The following is a 13,473-nucleotide window of genomic DNA, read 5'->3' as shown; positions in this document are numbered from 1 at the left end:
ACTGCTAGATCAATTCAGCTAAATTTATTGAGAGAGTTTGCAAACAAAGTGTAGCCGGTGAGTCATTTTTCTGGGAACGCATGGAGATGCCTTATGCCACAACAACCCATTGGTCTATCTAGCTCAGTGTTGTCCACACTGACTGGCCATGGCTTTCTGCAAGAAAAGCATGCGCTTTGCCTCTGAGCCATATTCCTTCCTCTGACTGGGACCCACTAGAAGTCTCCTGGTGTCTTCAAAAGATAGTGTTCCTGCATCTAATAGTCTAGATTCTTATTAATTTGACTGCACCCAAACAAAAAACAGAGGCAACAAATTTATAATTAAAGCCAATTAGATCTAAGAGTGAATGTGGGATGTTATCTGCACATCCAGTCAGATCTCATAGTAAGCATTCCTTCTCTCACTTTATCAATGAAAAGGGTTTTTTGAATTTATTTATATTAATTAAGCACAGGTGACAGTGCTTCTGTAGCTGGTAACTTATTAGAGGAGGAATGATCCACTTATATATATATTGCCTGTTTGTTCTGCTCAAACAAATGGCATGTTTTTGAACATAGACACCTTTGGGAGTTGGTGGGGTGGAAACTTTTTAAACAAACAAACAAACAAACAAACAAACAAACAAATAAATAAATAAATAATTTCCACTGTTAATTTTTCCAATGGAAAACTTTCAAGCTTTTCTTGTGATTTCCCTCAGGTCCAGTAGGTGACTTGGTAGTTAAAGTAGTAAAATTGCTCATAATGCATAGGTTCCTCTAACACCCTGCCTGCCTCCCATGCCCTTTTTTTAGGGTGGCACAGATCTGGAGAAGCACCGGGACCTTTTGGTTGCAGAAAATGTGCGTCTGAAACAAGAGATGAAGATGTGCGAGGCACAACTGCAGGAGCTCAAGAAGAAGCATCCTGTGAAATGCGTGAACTGCGAGCATAGCCAGGTAAAAAGAGTTGCTTCTTCTTTCTGCTGGGGTGGGGCTGCAGGCTGCTCAGCTGCAGTCATGTTCATTATATGCTATATTCATTCCTCCCTGTTTACTACTCAGGAGAATGTGAAGTTGCAGGAAAAGCTGGCCCAACTAAAGCAAGAAGCAGAAGAGGTGAAAGGGCGCCTGTCGGAGCTGGACCTAGAAGTGGAGCAGAAAACCAATCGCCTGGCTGAGGTGGAGCTCCGGCTGAAAGACTCCCTAGCAGAGAAGGCAGAGGAAGAGGAGCGGCTCAGCCGCAGACTGAGGGATAGCCAGGAGACAATAGCCAGCCTCAAAGCCCAGCCTCAGCAGATTAAGGTGAGGCAGAATAGCTTGCTGTGAAGGCTTTAGTCCATGAGTTTCCTCAAAGTGAAACTGCTTAAAGAGTCATCAGTCCCCAGAAGAGCTTCAGTCAGAGATCCAGAGTATCTCTTATTTTCATAAGCTGCCCTCAAGTAGAGTTGTAGAAATGGAAAGGATCCTAAAGGTCATCTATAATGAACTGTGGCCATGTCTCACTTCTGTAGCTGTGTTTCTTTCTTTCCCTCCCCCAGTATGTAATCAAGACCGTGGAAGTCGAGTCCTCAAAGACCAAGCAGGCCCTCTGTGAAGCCCAGTCCCGGAACCAGTACTTGCAAGACCAAGTTGGGATGCAGAGACAGGTGCTGAAAGAGATGGAACAGCAGCTGCAGAACTCTCAGAAAGCAGCAGTGCAGCTCAGAGCTCAGGTGAGCACTTTCTGAGTGTAGAAAAAGAGAGAAGCAGAGCTCAGGCAACTTGTTCAAAATGATTCAGGTGGAAAGAACAGGAAGTGCTAAGGGTGCTTCTTCATTTGTTGGTGCTTTCTTCTCTGCTTTTGGTCCCTTGCAATAGACTTATGCATTATTTAGCTTTTAGGTCCCCCTCTTGCTGTACTTCTACAGCAGTATCCTCTTCCTCCTCTCTGGGCTCTCTACCTGCTGCTCCAGGGCCCTCTTTCCAGTTCTCTCTCTCAAGCCTCACTGGTGTGCCCAGGGAGGATCATTTGCAACCTGGCCCTGGGTCCTAATACCTTCCTATCGGCAGCAGAAGGCACTCTTTTGATGGATGTTAGAGGAGGGATAGGGGAGAAATTCCATTAAGTTTGCATTTAAAGGCAAACCTATCACATTCATGCTTCCTGAAACCATACATGAACTGAAACAGTTGTCCTTTGAAATTCTCACAATTCTCATATTTTTAGTATGGTTCTCTAGCCAAGTAATGTGTACAAAAATTCATATACTAGGATAATGTTTGCACACAAATGCATATATCTCTGAAAATAACATACAAATATAATTTTATTAGGGGAAATTGCACACAAAAATGTGTGTCATAAGAAGAAATTCAGGTTAAAATGCTGGTGAATGTTCATAAGATTATTACAGTGGTACCTTGGGTTACATACGCTTCAGGTTACATTCGCTTCAGGTTATAGACTCCGCTAACCCAGAAATATTACCTCGGGTTAAGAACTTTGCTTCAGGATGAGAACAGAAATCATGCTCCAGCGGCGTGGCGGCAGCAGGAGGCCCCATTAGCTAAAGTGGTGCTTCAGGTTAAGAACAGTTTCAGGTTAAGAACAGACCTCCAGAACGAATTAAGTTCTTAACCCTAGGTACCATTGTATTATTTAAAAAAAACTGCAAACCCATGTAGAAATCTGGGTAACTGAACATAAGATTGGAAAAATGAGAAACAGAGAGGAACTGATTGGAGAGATTTGCCTGCCCTAGAGGGGAGGGAAAGTGGTAGCCTGGCCTCTTTACCCTGACAGGTTCCTTTGCTGTGTTTCCTAGGTTACGTTGTATGAGTCTGAGTTGGAGCGGGCCCACGAGCAGATGCTGGAGGAGATGCAGAACATGGAGGAGGACAAGAATCGAGCCATTGAAGAAGCATTTGCTCGAGCCCAGGTAGAAATGAAAGCTGTCCACGAGAACCTGGCAGGTGAGTATCTTCAAGCTGGCCAAACATTTCTCTCAAGGGCCTGGTTTGGCTTTTGAAGAAGTAGCTGCCTTTCAGTTCAGAGATCATTTGAACCAGCATCTGCCTTAATGGTGGTTTTGTTTAAGGAGGAGAAATGCTTTTTGCAAATGAAAATGGGAAAATGTATGAGTCTGTAGCATTGCCTTAATGTACATTTATTCATCTTCGTAGGAGTGAGGACAAATCTCCTGACTCTCCAGCCAGCTCTTCGAACCCTTACAAATGATTACAATAGCCTGAAGCGGCAGGTCAAAGAATTTCCTGTTCTTCTCCAAGAAGCCCTACAGAGTGCCAAAGCTGAGGTCAGTCCAGCAGCAAGATTGTCCTACTTCCAAATCTCAGGGCTATTCCCGCCCTCTAAATGGTGTGGTGCTGCACCTTCCCTGTTGGTTGTAAAGTTCTTTTTAATTATGAGTGGCTCAGTCGAGATGGGAAGATCTGGATGAGATGAGGAGGAGTAAGATTCTCCACCTCGCAGAGTGTGACATATTCCCCCTAACTCTTTTGTCCTCTCTTCAAAGATTGGCCAAGCCATTGAAGAGGTCAACAGTACAAATCAGGAGCTCCTGAGGAAATACCGCAGAGAACTGCAGCTCCGGAAGAAATGTCACAATGAACTTGTGCGGTTGAAAGGTCTGTGAGTCCCTATGTATGGGTTCCTTGAGGGCATGGCATAGATGCCACTTGACGGCTGAGGCTATCTGATAGGAAGCTGAGGTGGTGTTTTCTGGGGTTCCCAGCTTGAGAGTTGGGGGAGCCTTTGCAGTGGAAACATCTTGCTATCTCTTATGCAAGGGATGTTCATTGTGGCTCAGGTGGTTTTGCTGATGGCTGTCTGGATTTGCACACATTCTGCTTCACCAAAAACAAGGTTCTGGAACCTTGGCCTGCCCCTAAATGCCATTAGGAAAGATGGTTCTTTTGGAATATAGCCTAGTGGTTGAGATAACCATCAGCCACTGTGATTCTCTGTGGGGTGGCCTAGGAGCCTAGAAGCCAGCTGTTCTCAGATTTATAAAGCTATAATTTCCCTTTAAGGCAATATCCGTGTGTTTGGTCGTGTTCGGCCAGTATGTAAAGAGGATGGCGATGGGCCAGAAGCTGCCAGTGCGGTGACATTTGACCCTGATGATGATGCCATCTTGCATCTGATGCATAGAGGGAAGCTGGTATCATTTGAACTTGACAAGGTTTTCCCTCCTGAAGCAACACAGGAAGATGTAAGTATAGTCACGGTGTTCTCCTGTTAAGTTAGCAAGAATGTCTGCTGGGTGAGAGAAGGAGGAACGTAGCTCAAAGGGAAACGTCTCATTTGTTGAGTTACTTAACTAGGTAGGAATGTGTTTACCAGCAGGCAAATTAGACATGTTGCTGTTGCTGCAGTATCTCATCTTCCTCCTTTACTCTATATGTAAAGAGGTTGTGATTCATTTAGTTTGGACTTAGTAGTCGCATGGATATGTATGAGCCTGATGGCAGCGGAGCAAAGTACTCTGCCAATGCCTTACGCAAACTTTGTTTTTTAAAGGTCTTCCGGGAAGTTCAAGCCCTGATCACATCCTGCATTGATGGTTACAATGTTTGCATTTTCGCCTATGGCCAGACAGGTGCCGGCAAGACATACACAATGGAGGTGAGCTGCTTTTCAGTTCCTTTTTAAACGATTTGCTGATTCTGCAGTTTCCATAGCCCTGTTGTGGGGTTGTTCAGCTAGTGGTAAATGCCTACCTATTTGGGGGGTGGGGACTGAATTTAAAGCCCATATTACATGTCTGCGAGTGTGTTTCCAAGTTCAGTTCAAGGTGGTGGCTCTCACCTTTTAAAGGTATCCTTGGGCCCACATATCTTGGGGAGCATCTTTTCCCTTATGAACGTCCCCAGCTATTCACACCATCCCAGGAGGTCTTGCCCCAAATATTCATTTGGCAAGTCCCTAAAATGTGGCCCTGCAGCTGCTCAATGCTCTTCCAAAGGTTTTTCAGGCTGCATCGTTGTGCAGTTTTAGGTTACAAAAACCCCACTCCTTCCTGCTTTTACTCATTACAGGGGTGGAGTATACAGGAAAGGGTTACCTCTTCTTTTGGAAGGCAGTGTCAAAACTAGGAGTCAATAAATCTGGTTACCTGTGGTCAACTGGAAAAGGAGGGTACCTTCTCACCAGTCTTGATTCCTCCTTCACTGGATGAGCAGGGTTAATCCTTTGCTCCCACTTGCTCTGCCTCAAGGGGTAGGAGTGGTCCAATTTCCTTTCATTCTTTTGAAAACACCAGTTGCTATTTAGGCTTTCTGGCTGCTGTTTGGGGCAGACTGTGTTGTATAGTGTTTCCATGTTTGCTGAGGGGGATTTGTGGTATAGAGTTCAAAATATTACCTTTTAGCCTTTATAAGGTTTTATTGTTTTTGCATTTTTACAGAAAAACTGTGTGTCCCCCACTGCTGGGGATGCCAGGGAGATGGATAGAGGGAAGGGAAATTGATGACTGCACTGCAGAGTGAGTCAGTGATGGTGTGCTGGACTGCCTGGCATGCGCGTGTGTGTGCGTGTGTGTGTGTGCGCGCACGCACACACACACACACACACACTCTTTCTGGTGTTCCTTTCTTCTTATGTAATGTTAATTCATTGAAGGAACATGATGTCCCTTCCATTTTCCTCACCAGGGAACTCCCGAAAACCCAGGAATCAACCAGCGGGCACTGCAGCTTCTCTTCTCAGAAGTGCAGGCAAAAGCCTCCGACTGGAACTACCAGATCACTGTCAGTGTGGCTGAGATCTACAACGAAGCCCTCAGGTAACCGCAGGATGCCACAGACTTCTCAGTCCCTAGATTCAAAACCCTAGGGTTTTGAATGTCCCAGTAAACAATTTCAGTGGCAGTGGTGGAACAGCTTGTGCTTTCTGCAGGAGAAGCGACCCCGCCCCATATAACAAGGGAACACTTCATGAAAATCCAACCTTCTGGCTCCAGTGGTGTTGATGGATGTGCCGATAGGCAGTTTTAATATTCCTATTCAGATGCTATGGAAACTAGCTCTGGTGTTGAAGCAAGTTTCAGAACTGAGCCCCGAGACAGAATTAGCTTTTGCAGTGGCAACTCTGTTCACCTGTTTTCAGAATTTAGTTCCTCTTGGGTAGCTGCACTCTTAGCCAAGGCAGTTCATTGTGACTCGTTAGAATTTGTTCAGCTAAAAAATTTCCTTTGACTGAGGAATACTTGTTCCATGGTTCTTCCCTCCTTCCCTCCATTAGCTGTTCTCTGCCTCTGTTCAAAGCACTTGGAATGGTGTTGGTATTGGACACTCTTAGGTTGAAGAACACTGTCCTCCTGCAATTTGTAACTTAGGAAGGAAGAAACAGTTCTTTAGCTAAGGGACCTGATCCTGCTGCAAGAGAACCAATGTGGGGGTTTTCTTTTAGCAATCAAATATTGGGTGTCTTATTTGTTACTGTTTCTTCGGCAACTGTCTCTCACCTACTGCACCCCTAACCCATCTTTCTATGCTGGAAAAGTGTCCTTTTGGAGCACATAGCCTTACAAAGATTTTGCTTGCCTCTCTCTTTCAGAGACCTGCTTGGAAAGGAGCCCCAGGAGAAGTTGGACATCAAACTCTGCCCGGATGGTAGTGGACAGCTCTATGTGCCAGGCCTGACAGAGTTCCCTGTGCACTGTGTAGAAGACATCAACCAGGTTAGAAAACGGGCAAGGAGGCTTCACTTTGAATAGCAAGTCAACCACCCCCCAGTCTAGGTCCAGGCGAGGGAAGTTCAGAAAGGCTCACTTCTGTAAATGAGATTTACAGGAAGAATAAATGAAGAATTTTAATGAGTATTTTATGACACAAGTACCAGAAACTGCTTTGATTTATAGGATAGGATTATATAAAAATGTGATGTGGGCAGTATTGTGTGCGTTGCACTGTGAAGCTGAGTTTACTGTGCAGCCTGCATCTTTTTTCCTGTTTCTTGGGCTTTGAGTTTTCAGCTGTTTTCATGTGTAACAAATCTTAAGGACTTCCACTGACTATGTGGTGCCAGGGAAGTTCTGCAAAGGCACTCTCTGCTGCTCAGGCATCCTGCTGCCCTCTGAATGGGCGCCAAGTGCCTGGGATGATGGTCAGAGAGGGAGGCCTATGTGAGAACTGGCTGCTGAAGACAGGTGTGGCTTGACCATCTCTCTCTCTCTGTGCACTTATTCTAGGTCTTTGAATTTGGTCATATCAACCGAGTGACTGAAAGCACCTACTTGAACGAGCACAGCTCCCGATCTCACGCCCTCCTGATTATCACAGTGAGGGGAATTGATTACAGCACAGGAATACGAACCACAGGTTGGTAGAAATTTACTCCTAGTTGTTGTCAACCATGAAGGAAACATGGTCTCCTAACCTAGGTTGTAAGTGAATCACATAGGAAACAGATATGACAATTAATTTTTTAGATGATAGCCAAATGACAATGTAGCTCAGGCCGGTTGATACTTGAGACAAGGTCCAGGAGAGGTCCATGCAGTGAGCCACCAGGTTTAATTGAGCAGAATAAATTGTAAGAAACATTACTGGGCATCACTTTGGCTGGTAGCCTGGGATAGTTCCTTTGCATTGTGTTTGCCACCGTTGTGGACAAACCAGTAACTGAACCCTTGGGTTCTCGACCACCAGTTTCTACATACAGTCAAGCTCTTTGGTTTCTTGGTGAGCTTAGAAGGGTGCTTATTGATGGCTCTGGCTGTTGTTTGCCAAGACCCAAAGTCTTGTTGAATACTAATAGCTCAGTCCTAAACATATTTATTAGCAAGTAAGTATGCTCAGGATTGTAGTTCAAGTGTGCCTGACTTCTTTCCTCCTAGGGAAGCTGAATTTGGTCGATCTGGCAGGATCTGAGCGTGTGGGGAGGTCTGGTGCAGAGGGGAGCAGGCTGCGTGAGGCCCAGTACATCAACAAATCGCTCTCAGCTTTGGGAGATGTGATCTATGCCCTGCGTTCCCGCCAGGGCCATGTGCCATTCCGCAACTCCAAGCTGACCTACCTGCTTCAAGACTCTCTCAGTGGTGACAGCAAGACCCTCATGATGGTCCAGGTGGGTGCTTCCATAAGAGCCATAATTGGGGGGGGGGGGGCTTTCAAGTGACACATAATGAATTGCATATTCAGTGTATTTGGTGCAGTGTGATGCGCCTACTTCTCCTTGAGAGCTATGCCATTCCTGGATGTTTTCTTTTGCTATATTTTTATTTATTTTCAATAATATCTGGATACGGAATAATAAAAATGTATTCAGCAGTCCAGATGCTTGTTATTTTAAAGTTAGTAACGGTTATTGCAAAAGACTGACAAATGCAATACATCAAGTAACAATAGAACAAATAACTATTTCCAGCCCCCACCACAAATAAAATTCTTTGTTAGCAATTTACACACAGTGTATCGTATCGTATCGTATTGTCCAGAATAACACTTTAGCAAAAAGGCCACTCCTGTTTTGACTGCCATGTGCAGTTGTGCATGCAACAACTGGTGTAAGTTCCCTGCCTGCACTGTTTGGATATTTAAAAAACGTTTTGTGTGCTTGGCTGTGTAATCTCAGCCCTGGAGCATTCCCCACACCTGCCTAAGAAAAAAAGAAAAACCCAGCATAACCCAAAGTTGCAAAGGGCAGCAAGACTCCTTCTGTTTCTCTCCCTGCTTTCCATCTCATGCACCTTTGGGGAAAGGGGACAAACAGCATAGATCTATAAGCGGGAGGCATCAGCAGGAGCTCACCACTTCTCCCTCGGTTCTTTCAGCTTTAAATATGGATAATCATGAATGTTCCCTTTTCCCTCCCTGGTCAGGTCTCTCCTGTGGAGAAAAATACAAGTGAGACACTCTGTTCCCTTAAGTTTGCTGAGAGGGTTCGCTCTGTTGAACTGGGCTGTGGCTCTCGGAGGACAGAATTGGGCTCCTGGACCAGTCAGGAGCACTTAGAGGTAACTGGCCCTCATTGGTTTCATCCTGCTTTCTTATGCAGGAGTGTATCTTTGGGCTTATTCTTGCTTCATACTTTGCCTACAGGGAAGCGCTTTTGGTATAATCTGGACACCAGGCAGGTGCTGGTTGGATAATCTAGTGTAAATAATAACCTTCAAGGCCTTTTTCACTTCAGATTTCATATTTCTTAGGTAAACAGAAATAGATATGAGGGGAAATCAGCCAAAACAAATGTATCATGATGTAGTATATGATATTTTTAGTTTGATAAGTTTGCTGTATTCCCTTATGACTTTGTATGTCATATTGAGGGCCGGCCCACCCATGAGACAAGGTGAGACAACCGCATAAGGCAGTAGGATCCACAGGGGCAAACCCCAATGCTGATCTTCCTTACCCCCTTGTTCCTGATGTAGATCTTCCCTGGCGCCATTTGGGATCTACCTCAGGTGCCAAAATGTCTTGGGTGGGCCGTGGTTATATTGGCTTAACACCAAATCAGTTATTGTGTATGTTACTGCTATGGAAATTCCAATTTTGGTGTTTTACAGCTTCTATTTTGGAAATGTGATATTGGTTGTACGTACTGCTAAAATCATTCTCATATAAAAATAAAACCACAAACCTCCACAAAGTTAACATAAAATGTTGCAAACTCCTGTGGCGGCTCTTCTAGGCAGACTCATCATCAGTCACAGCACAGCCCTGCATCCGAAGTCAGTCTTCTCCTCGGACTCGGCGAGCGAGTTCACTCCGGGCAAGACTCCAGACGTCAGGTAAGACTTGCATAGAAGTCGGCTCTTCCTTTTGCTCCTCAGGGCACTCTGACTCTCCCAGAGATTCTGAGACACAGTGATGCTCTCTGGGTTTTCATGTAGAGGTGAGCTGAATTCCACAACTGGTGCCTCTGGACACTCAGAGTGTGTGTGCATGTGCATTTGCCTAACTATTTCAAAACTATTTTGAAGATGAGGCCTGCAACAGGGCAAGCCCTCTCCTCACTGCTGCTGTGTAATCATCCAGGGGTAGGAGGAAGGAAGCAGCAGCATAATAGAGGTATCAGGAAGGGTGCAGTAAACAGGAGGCTGATGTCTCATTTACCATATGATGTCGAGACACACAAATAGGCCTTGAAACGTCCCTCAAGGAAGCAGATCAGACAACCCTCCTGTTCCAGCCACCCCTTCATTCTGTATATACTGTAGGTAGGGGTGGCAGTAGAGAGTGGGATTGATTTGGACCAGGATGGATGCTGGGTGCTTAGAAAATCTTCTGGCTGCTCATGTTCATGAGTAGTGGCTTTCTGCTCTTCCCGGGGCAAATCAGGTCACAATGGCAGGGGAGGGATGGGTGCATAGAACATCAAGTGTATTCCAGGAGAAGCACAGAGTGTAGGGAGCCCTCTAGACAACATTCATCTCCATGCACCTTTGCTTTGAGATCAGCTATCCTCATTTACAATTAGAACAGAGGTAGTCCTTTTGCCTCCAGCCTTAAATCCATCATTTGCCAGGCACACTCCATGTTCATAAACTTTTCTAGGAAGTTCAAGGATTAGAATTGCTCTTGTTGGATCAAATCGAAGGTTCCAGCAGCCATGCTGGACAGCCAGATGCTGTGAGTAAACTCATCAAGACATGATGGTGTCACCAAGCAGCTAATTGTTCATTGATGCAGTACACGCCCGGCTGCTTTTCCTCTTAATTTATAAGTGTGGGGATGCAAAACAAACCTGTTGTCCCATTTGATTTCAGCCTGGAATTAAGAGAAGCTCTGTCTGCCTCCAGGTGAGTGTGGACAGGTGCTGGGTGCTGGAGACTAAGCTGCTTAGCAAGGTGAAGGGCTATGCTTTGGCCAGGGAGGCAGGGAATGGGCACAACCTCTCCTGCTTTCTTGGGGGTCAGGGCTTGTAGTTGATGGCATTTTCACATCTGCAGAATCTGGGAAGTGGCACTGAACCTTGAGAACTTAAGTTTCCACCTTTATTTTACTTTTTAAAGCATGTTTTGATTGCTTGTAACCATGGAGGTGTATTACGAAACCTCTAGCATTCTAGGGATGGAGCCACTGGGCATTGTATGATAACTCTTCTTTGATCTAATTGTATACTGTACTTAAAGTGCCTGCATAACTGCCTGCTCCTTCATAGATTCCTTTTCTGCTTCAGATCTCAAATCAGATCTCCAAATCTGTCGCCAGAGGTGGCTTTCTGACCTACCCCTGACCAGCTTCTCTTTTCTGTTGCTTTAAGAAAGTGCTTCATATTCTGAAACTCTTCCTGTGCAAGAATCATTAATGCAGTAAACATAACTTGAAGGATCATTTGCCATTAGATTATATAACACAATTTGTAAATTCTTTTAGTTTTGTATTTTTAAAACTTAATTAGCATGACATTCTGCACAGAGGTTTTGGCTAGAGCCTGGCCAGCTGCCACTCATGGGTGACCTGTTATGCATGTAGCAAAGAGATGATTGGCACTCACTGTGGATGCAGTGTAGGAGTAGAAAGCAAAGTGCCCTAATATTTTCCCTTGGGTTTTTTGTTTTTTTTAGGGAAACTGAGGCCAATTCCTGTGTGAAGCAGCTGATTTGAGGAACATGCTTTTTTAAAAGGAGTTTCAGAAACCATGAATACTTTTTAAAGAGACTACTCATCTTCCTGCCCACCTCAGAGGCTAATAGACACTGATTTGGGAGACACAAAGAAAGGGAAGCCACAGCAAAAAGAAGGGTGGTGCCATCTGCCAGCCCTTGAATTGCGAAGGGTCTCTCCATCAGACACACTCCCGTCCTGAGAGAAGGTGACATGCCAGCCCCCTGTTGTACCTCATCCGTTGCTGGCAATGGATGGACTTGCGCTTGGATGCAACTGGACTTCAGGAGATGGTTCATCTGCCTATTTGACATGAGGTGAATTTTACTATATTTTTAAAAGGAGAATGGAAGTCCTAGACCCATTCCCATCCTTTTGGCCCTCTGCATTGATTTTTTTAATTTAATAAACTCTTTGCACCAATATGTGGCTTCCAAGCACCATGTGTTTCTGCTTTTTATAAAAAGAACAACTCAGCGGTCTTCCTTGTAACAGAAAAGCAATAGTGGAAGCAAAATTCAGCTGGACTAGGGGAGAGCTTAACCTGCAACACTAGTACTCACTTCACACAATGAGTAGTTGGCTAGGCCAGAGCAGCTATGAGAATAGCTGGGACTAAAGGCATTTTCTCTGAATTTCATCTTTCCTCCCGCATACTCCAGGTTATTAGAAATCCTCTAATGAGCTCCACAGAAGGGATCATTGTCCCTGTAACATACAGAATTACTTATTTGCTCCTATTTGTTTTTATTATTGTATTTAAGGATATATCTGTTTATTTTCACTCCATGTCACTTTTGTCTATGTTCCTTCTGTTTTCTCTCATTTTTCTATGTGTATTTTTTTAGAAGTCTCAAGTATGCATTTCTCTGCAAATTTAATTGTTATGAGGTGATCTATGGTCTGCCTTTTTTAAAAAAAACAAAAAAACACACCTTAGGTCTCCAAGGATCCCACCCATGATGTGTACCAAGTGAATTCACTCTGGAATATATACATCAAATTCCTTGAGTATCCCTAGTTTTCTCACTTTCAAATAATAAACTTACTCCAAATGTAAGCTCACACCACTCAACAATTCAATACAGTGCTAGGGCCGAGCACTTTATAGAATTAAATGAAATGCAGACATGCCATCAGGCGTATAAAATTAAATAGACAAAACACACAAAGGAAGTAGCATGTAGGGAGATCAGACTAAAATGGCAAGTTGTAAACTGGCATTTACTAAGGGTGTTCACGAGCCAAAAGATTCAATTTGGATATGTATCTGTTCCTTTGTTCATCAGCCCAATCTGTTCTGAGTCAATCTGTGGTCTATCTGATGCTATTTAATTCAGATTCAAATCATTTTTAACAAAGCTGTTTCCTCCCTTCTGCTTTCATAAACAGCTATAACATTTTCCTTTCGACACAAGTGGATAAAATTTGCCTCTGGGGTGGATTTAGTCTACAAATTGGACTTAACTTTGTCATGAGCGGACATCCAACACCAGAGGGCATTCACCCCCTCAGTACTTGACTCCACAAACCAGGAGAAAAACCTCTGGGTATGTCTCTGGGCTGCTGGGGTAAACAGAGCTGGAGCTACCCGCTTCCTCTCTGCTTTTTCCTAGGTCACTTTGGGGGCCAAGGGTCACTTTCATTTTAAAGAAGAAAAGGGCATAATATATAAAGTAAAGCATTGTAAGACTTTCCTTTTGTGGGAGTTAGAATATGAATCTGTAACCTAAACAAAATTATGAGCTATGGAAGGGGAAAGACACAGAACTACTGTTTTTCAAAATAAAGTTACAAACGTTTTAATGAAATTCATCATAACTTATCAGTTTATGAACAGCAGACTGCAGCGTTTTAACAAGAGATGAAGGGGAAAGAGCAGGCTATTCCTCAGTATCGAGCCTTTCCACCATGGAACAAAACAAGAGGGGGC

At 44.2% G+C, this 13,473-nt stretch overlaps 1 protein-coding gene across 10 annotated transcripts in view; it reads left to right on the top strand.

The window, feature by feature from the left end:
* Nucleotides 1-11,963, top strand: part of KIFC3 (kinesin family member C3) — a 36,861-nt gene extending 24,898 nt beyond the window's left edge. For 9 of the 10 annotated variants that reach the window (XM_053399298.1, XM_053399297.1, XM_053399303.1 and 6 more), the window contains 15 exons: nt 801-944; nt 1,050-1,289; nt 1,526-1,699; nt 2,792-2,939; nt 3,150-3,280; nt 3,500-3,611; nt 4,017-4,198; nt 4,507-4,611; nt 5,640-5,770; nt 6,544-6,667; nt 7,178-7,307; nt 7,826-8,055; nt 8,810-8,944; nt 9,622-9,721; nt 11,501-11,963. In XM_053399298.1, coding sequence (XP_053255273.1) covers nt 801-944; nt 1,050-1,289; nt 1,526-1,699; nt 2,792-2,939; nt 3,150-3,280; nt 3,500-3,611; nt 4,017-4,198; nt 4,507-4,611; nt 5,640-5,770; nt 6,544-6,667; nt 7,178-7,307; nt 7,826-8,055; nt 8,810-8,944; nt 9,622-9,721; nt 11,501-11,526 — 2,112 coding nt within the window. In that variant the 3' untranslated portion in view covers nt 11,527-11,963. Of the gene's footprint in view, nt 1-800; nt 945-1,049; nt 1,290-1,525; nt 1,700-2,791; nt 2,940-3,149; nt 3,281-3,499; nt 3,612-4,016; nt 4,199-4,506; nt 4,612-5,639; nt 5,771-6,543; nt 6,668-7,177; nt 7,308-7,825; nt 8,056-8,809; nt 8,945-9,621; nt 9,722-10,699; nt 10,733-11,500 lie in introns of all 10 variants that reach the window. The other variant, XM_053399300.1, reaches the window with a different exon arrangement.
* Nucleotides 11,964-13,473: the final 1,510 nt, after the last annotated feature.

Source organism: Podarcis raffonei, chromosome 8, assembly GCF_027172205.1.
Source record: "Podarcis raffonei isolate rPodRaf1 chromosome 8, rPodRaf1.pri, whole genome shotgun sequence".
NCBI lineage: Eukaryota > Metazoa > Chordata > Lepidosauria > Squamata > Lacertidae > Podarcis > Podarcis raffonei.
This window is presented reverse-complemented; position numbering and strand designations above follow the sequence as displayed.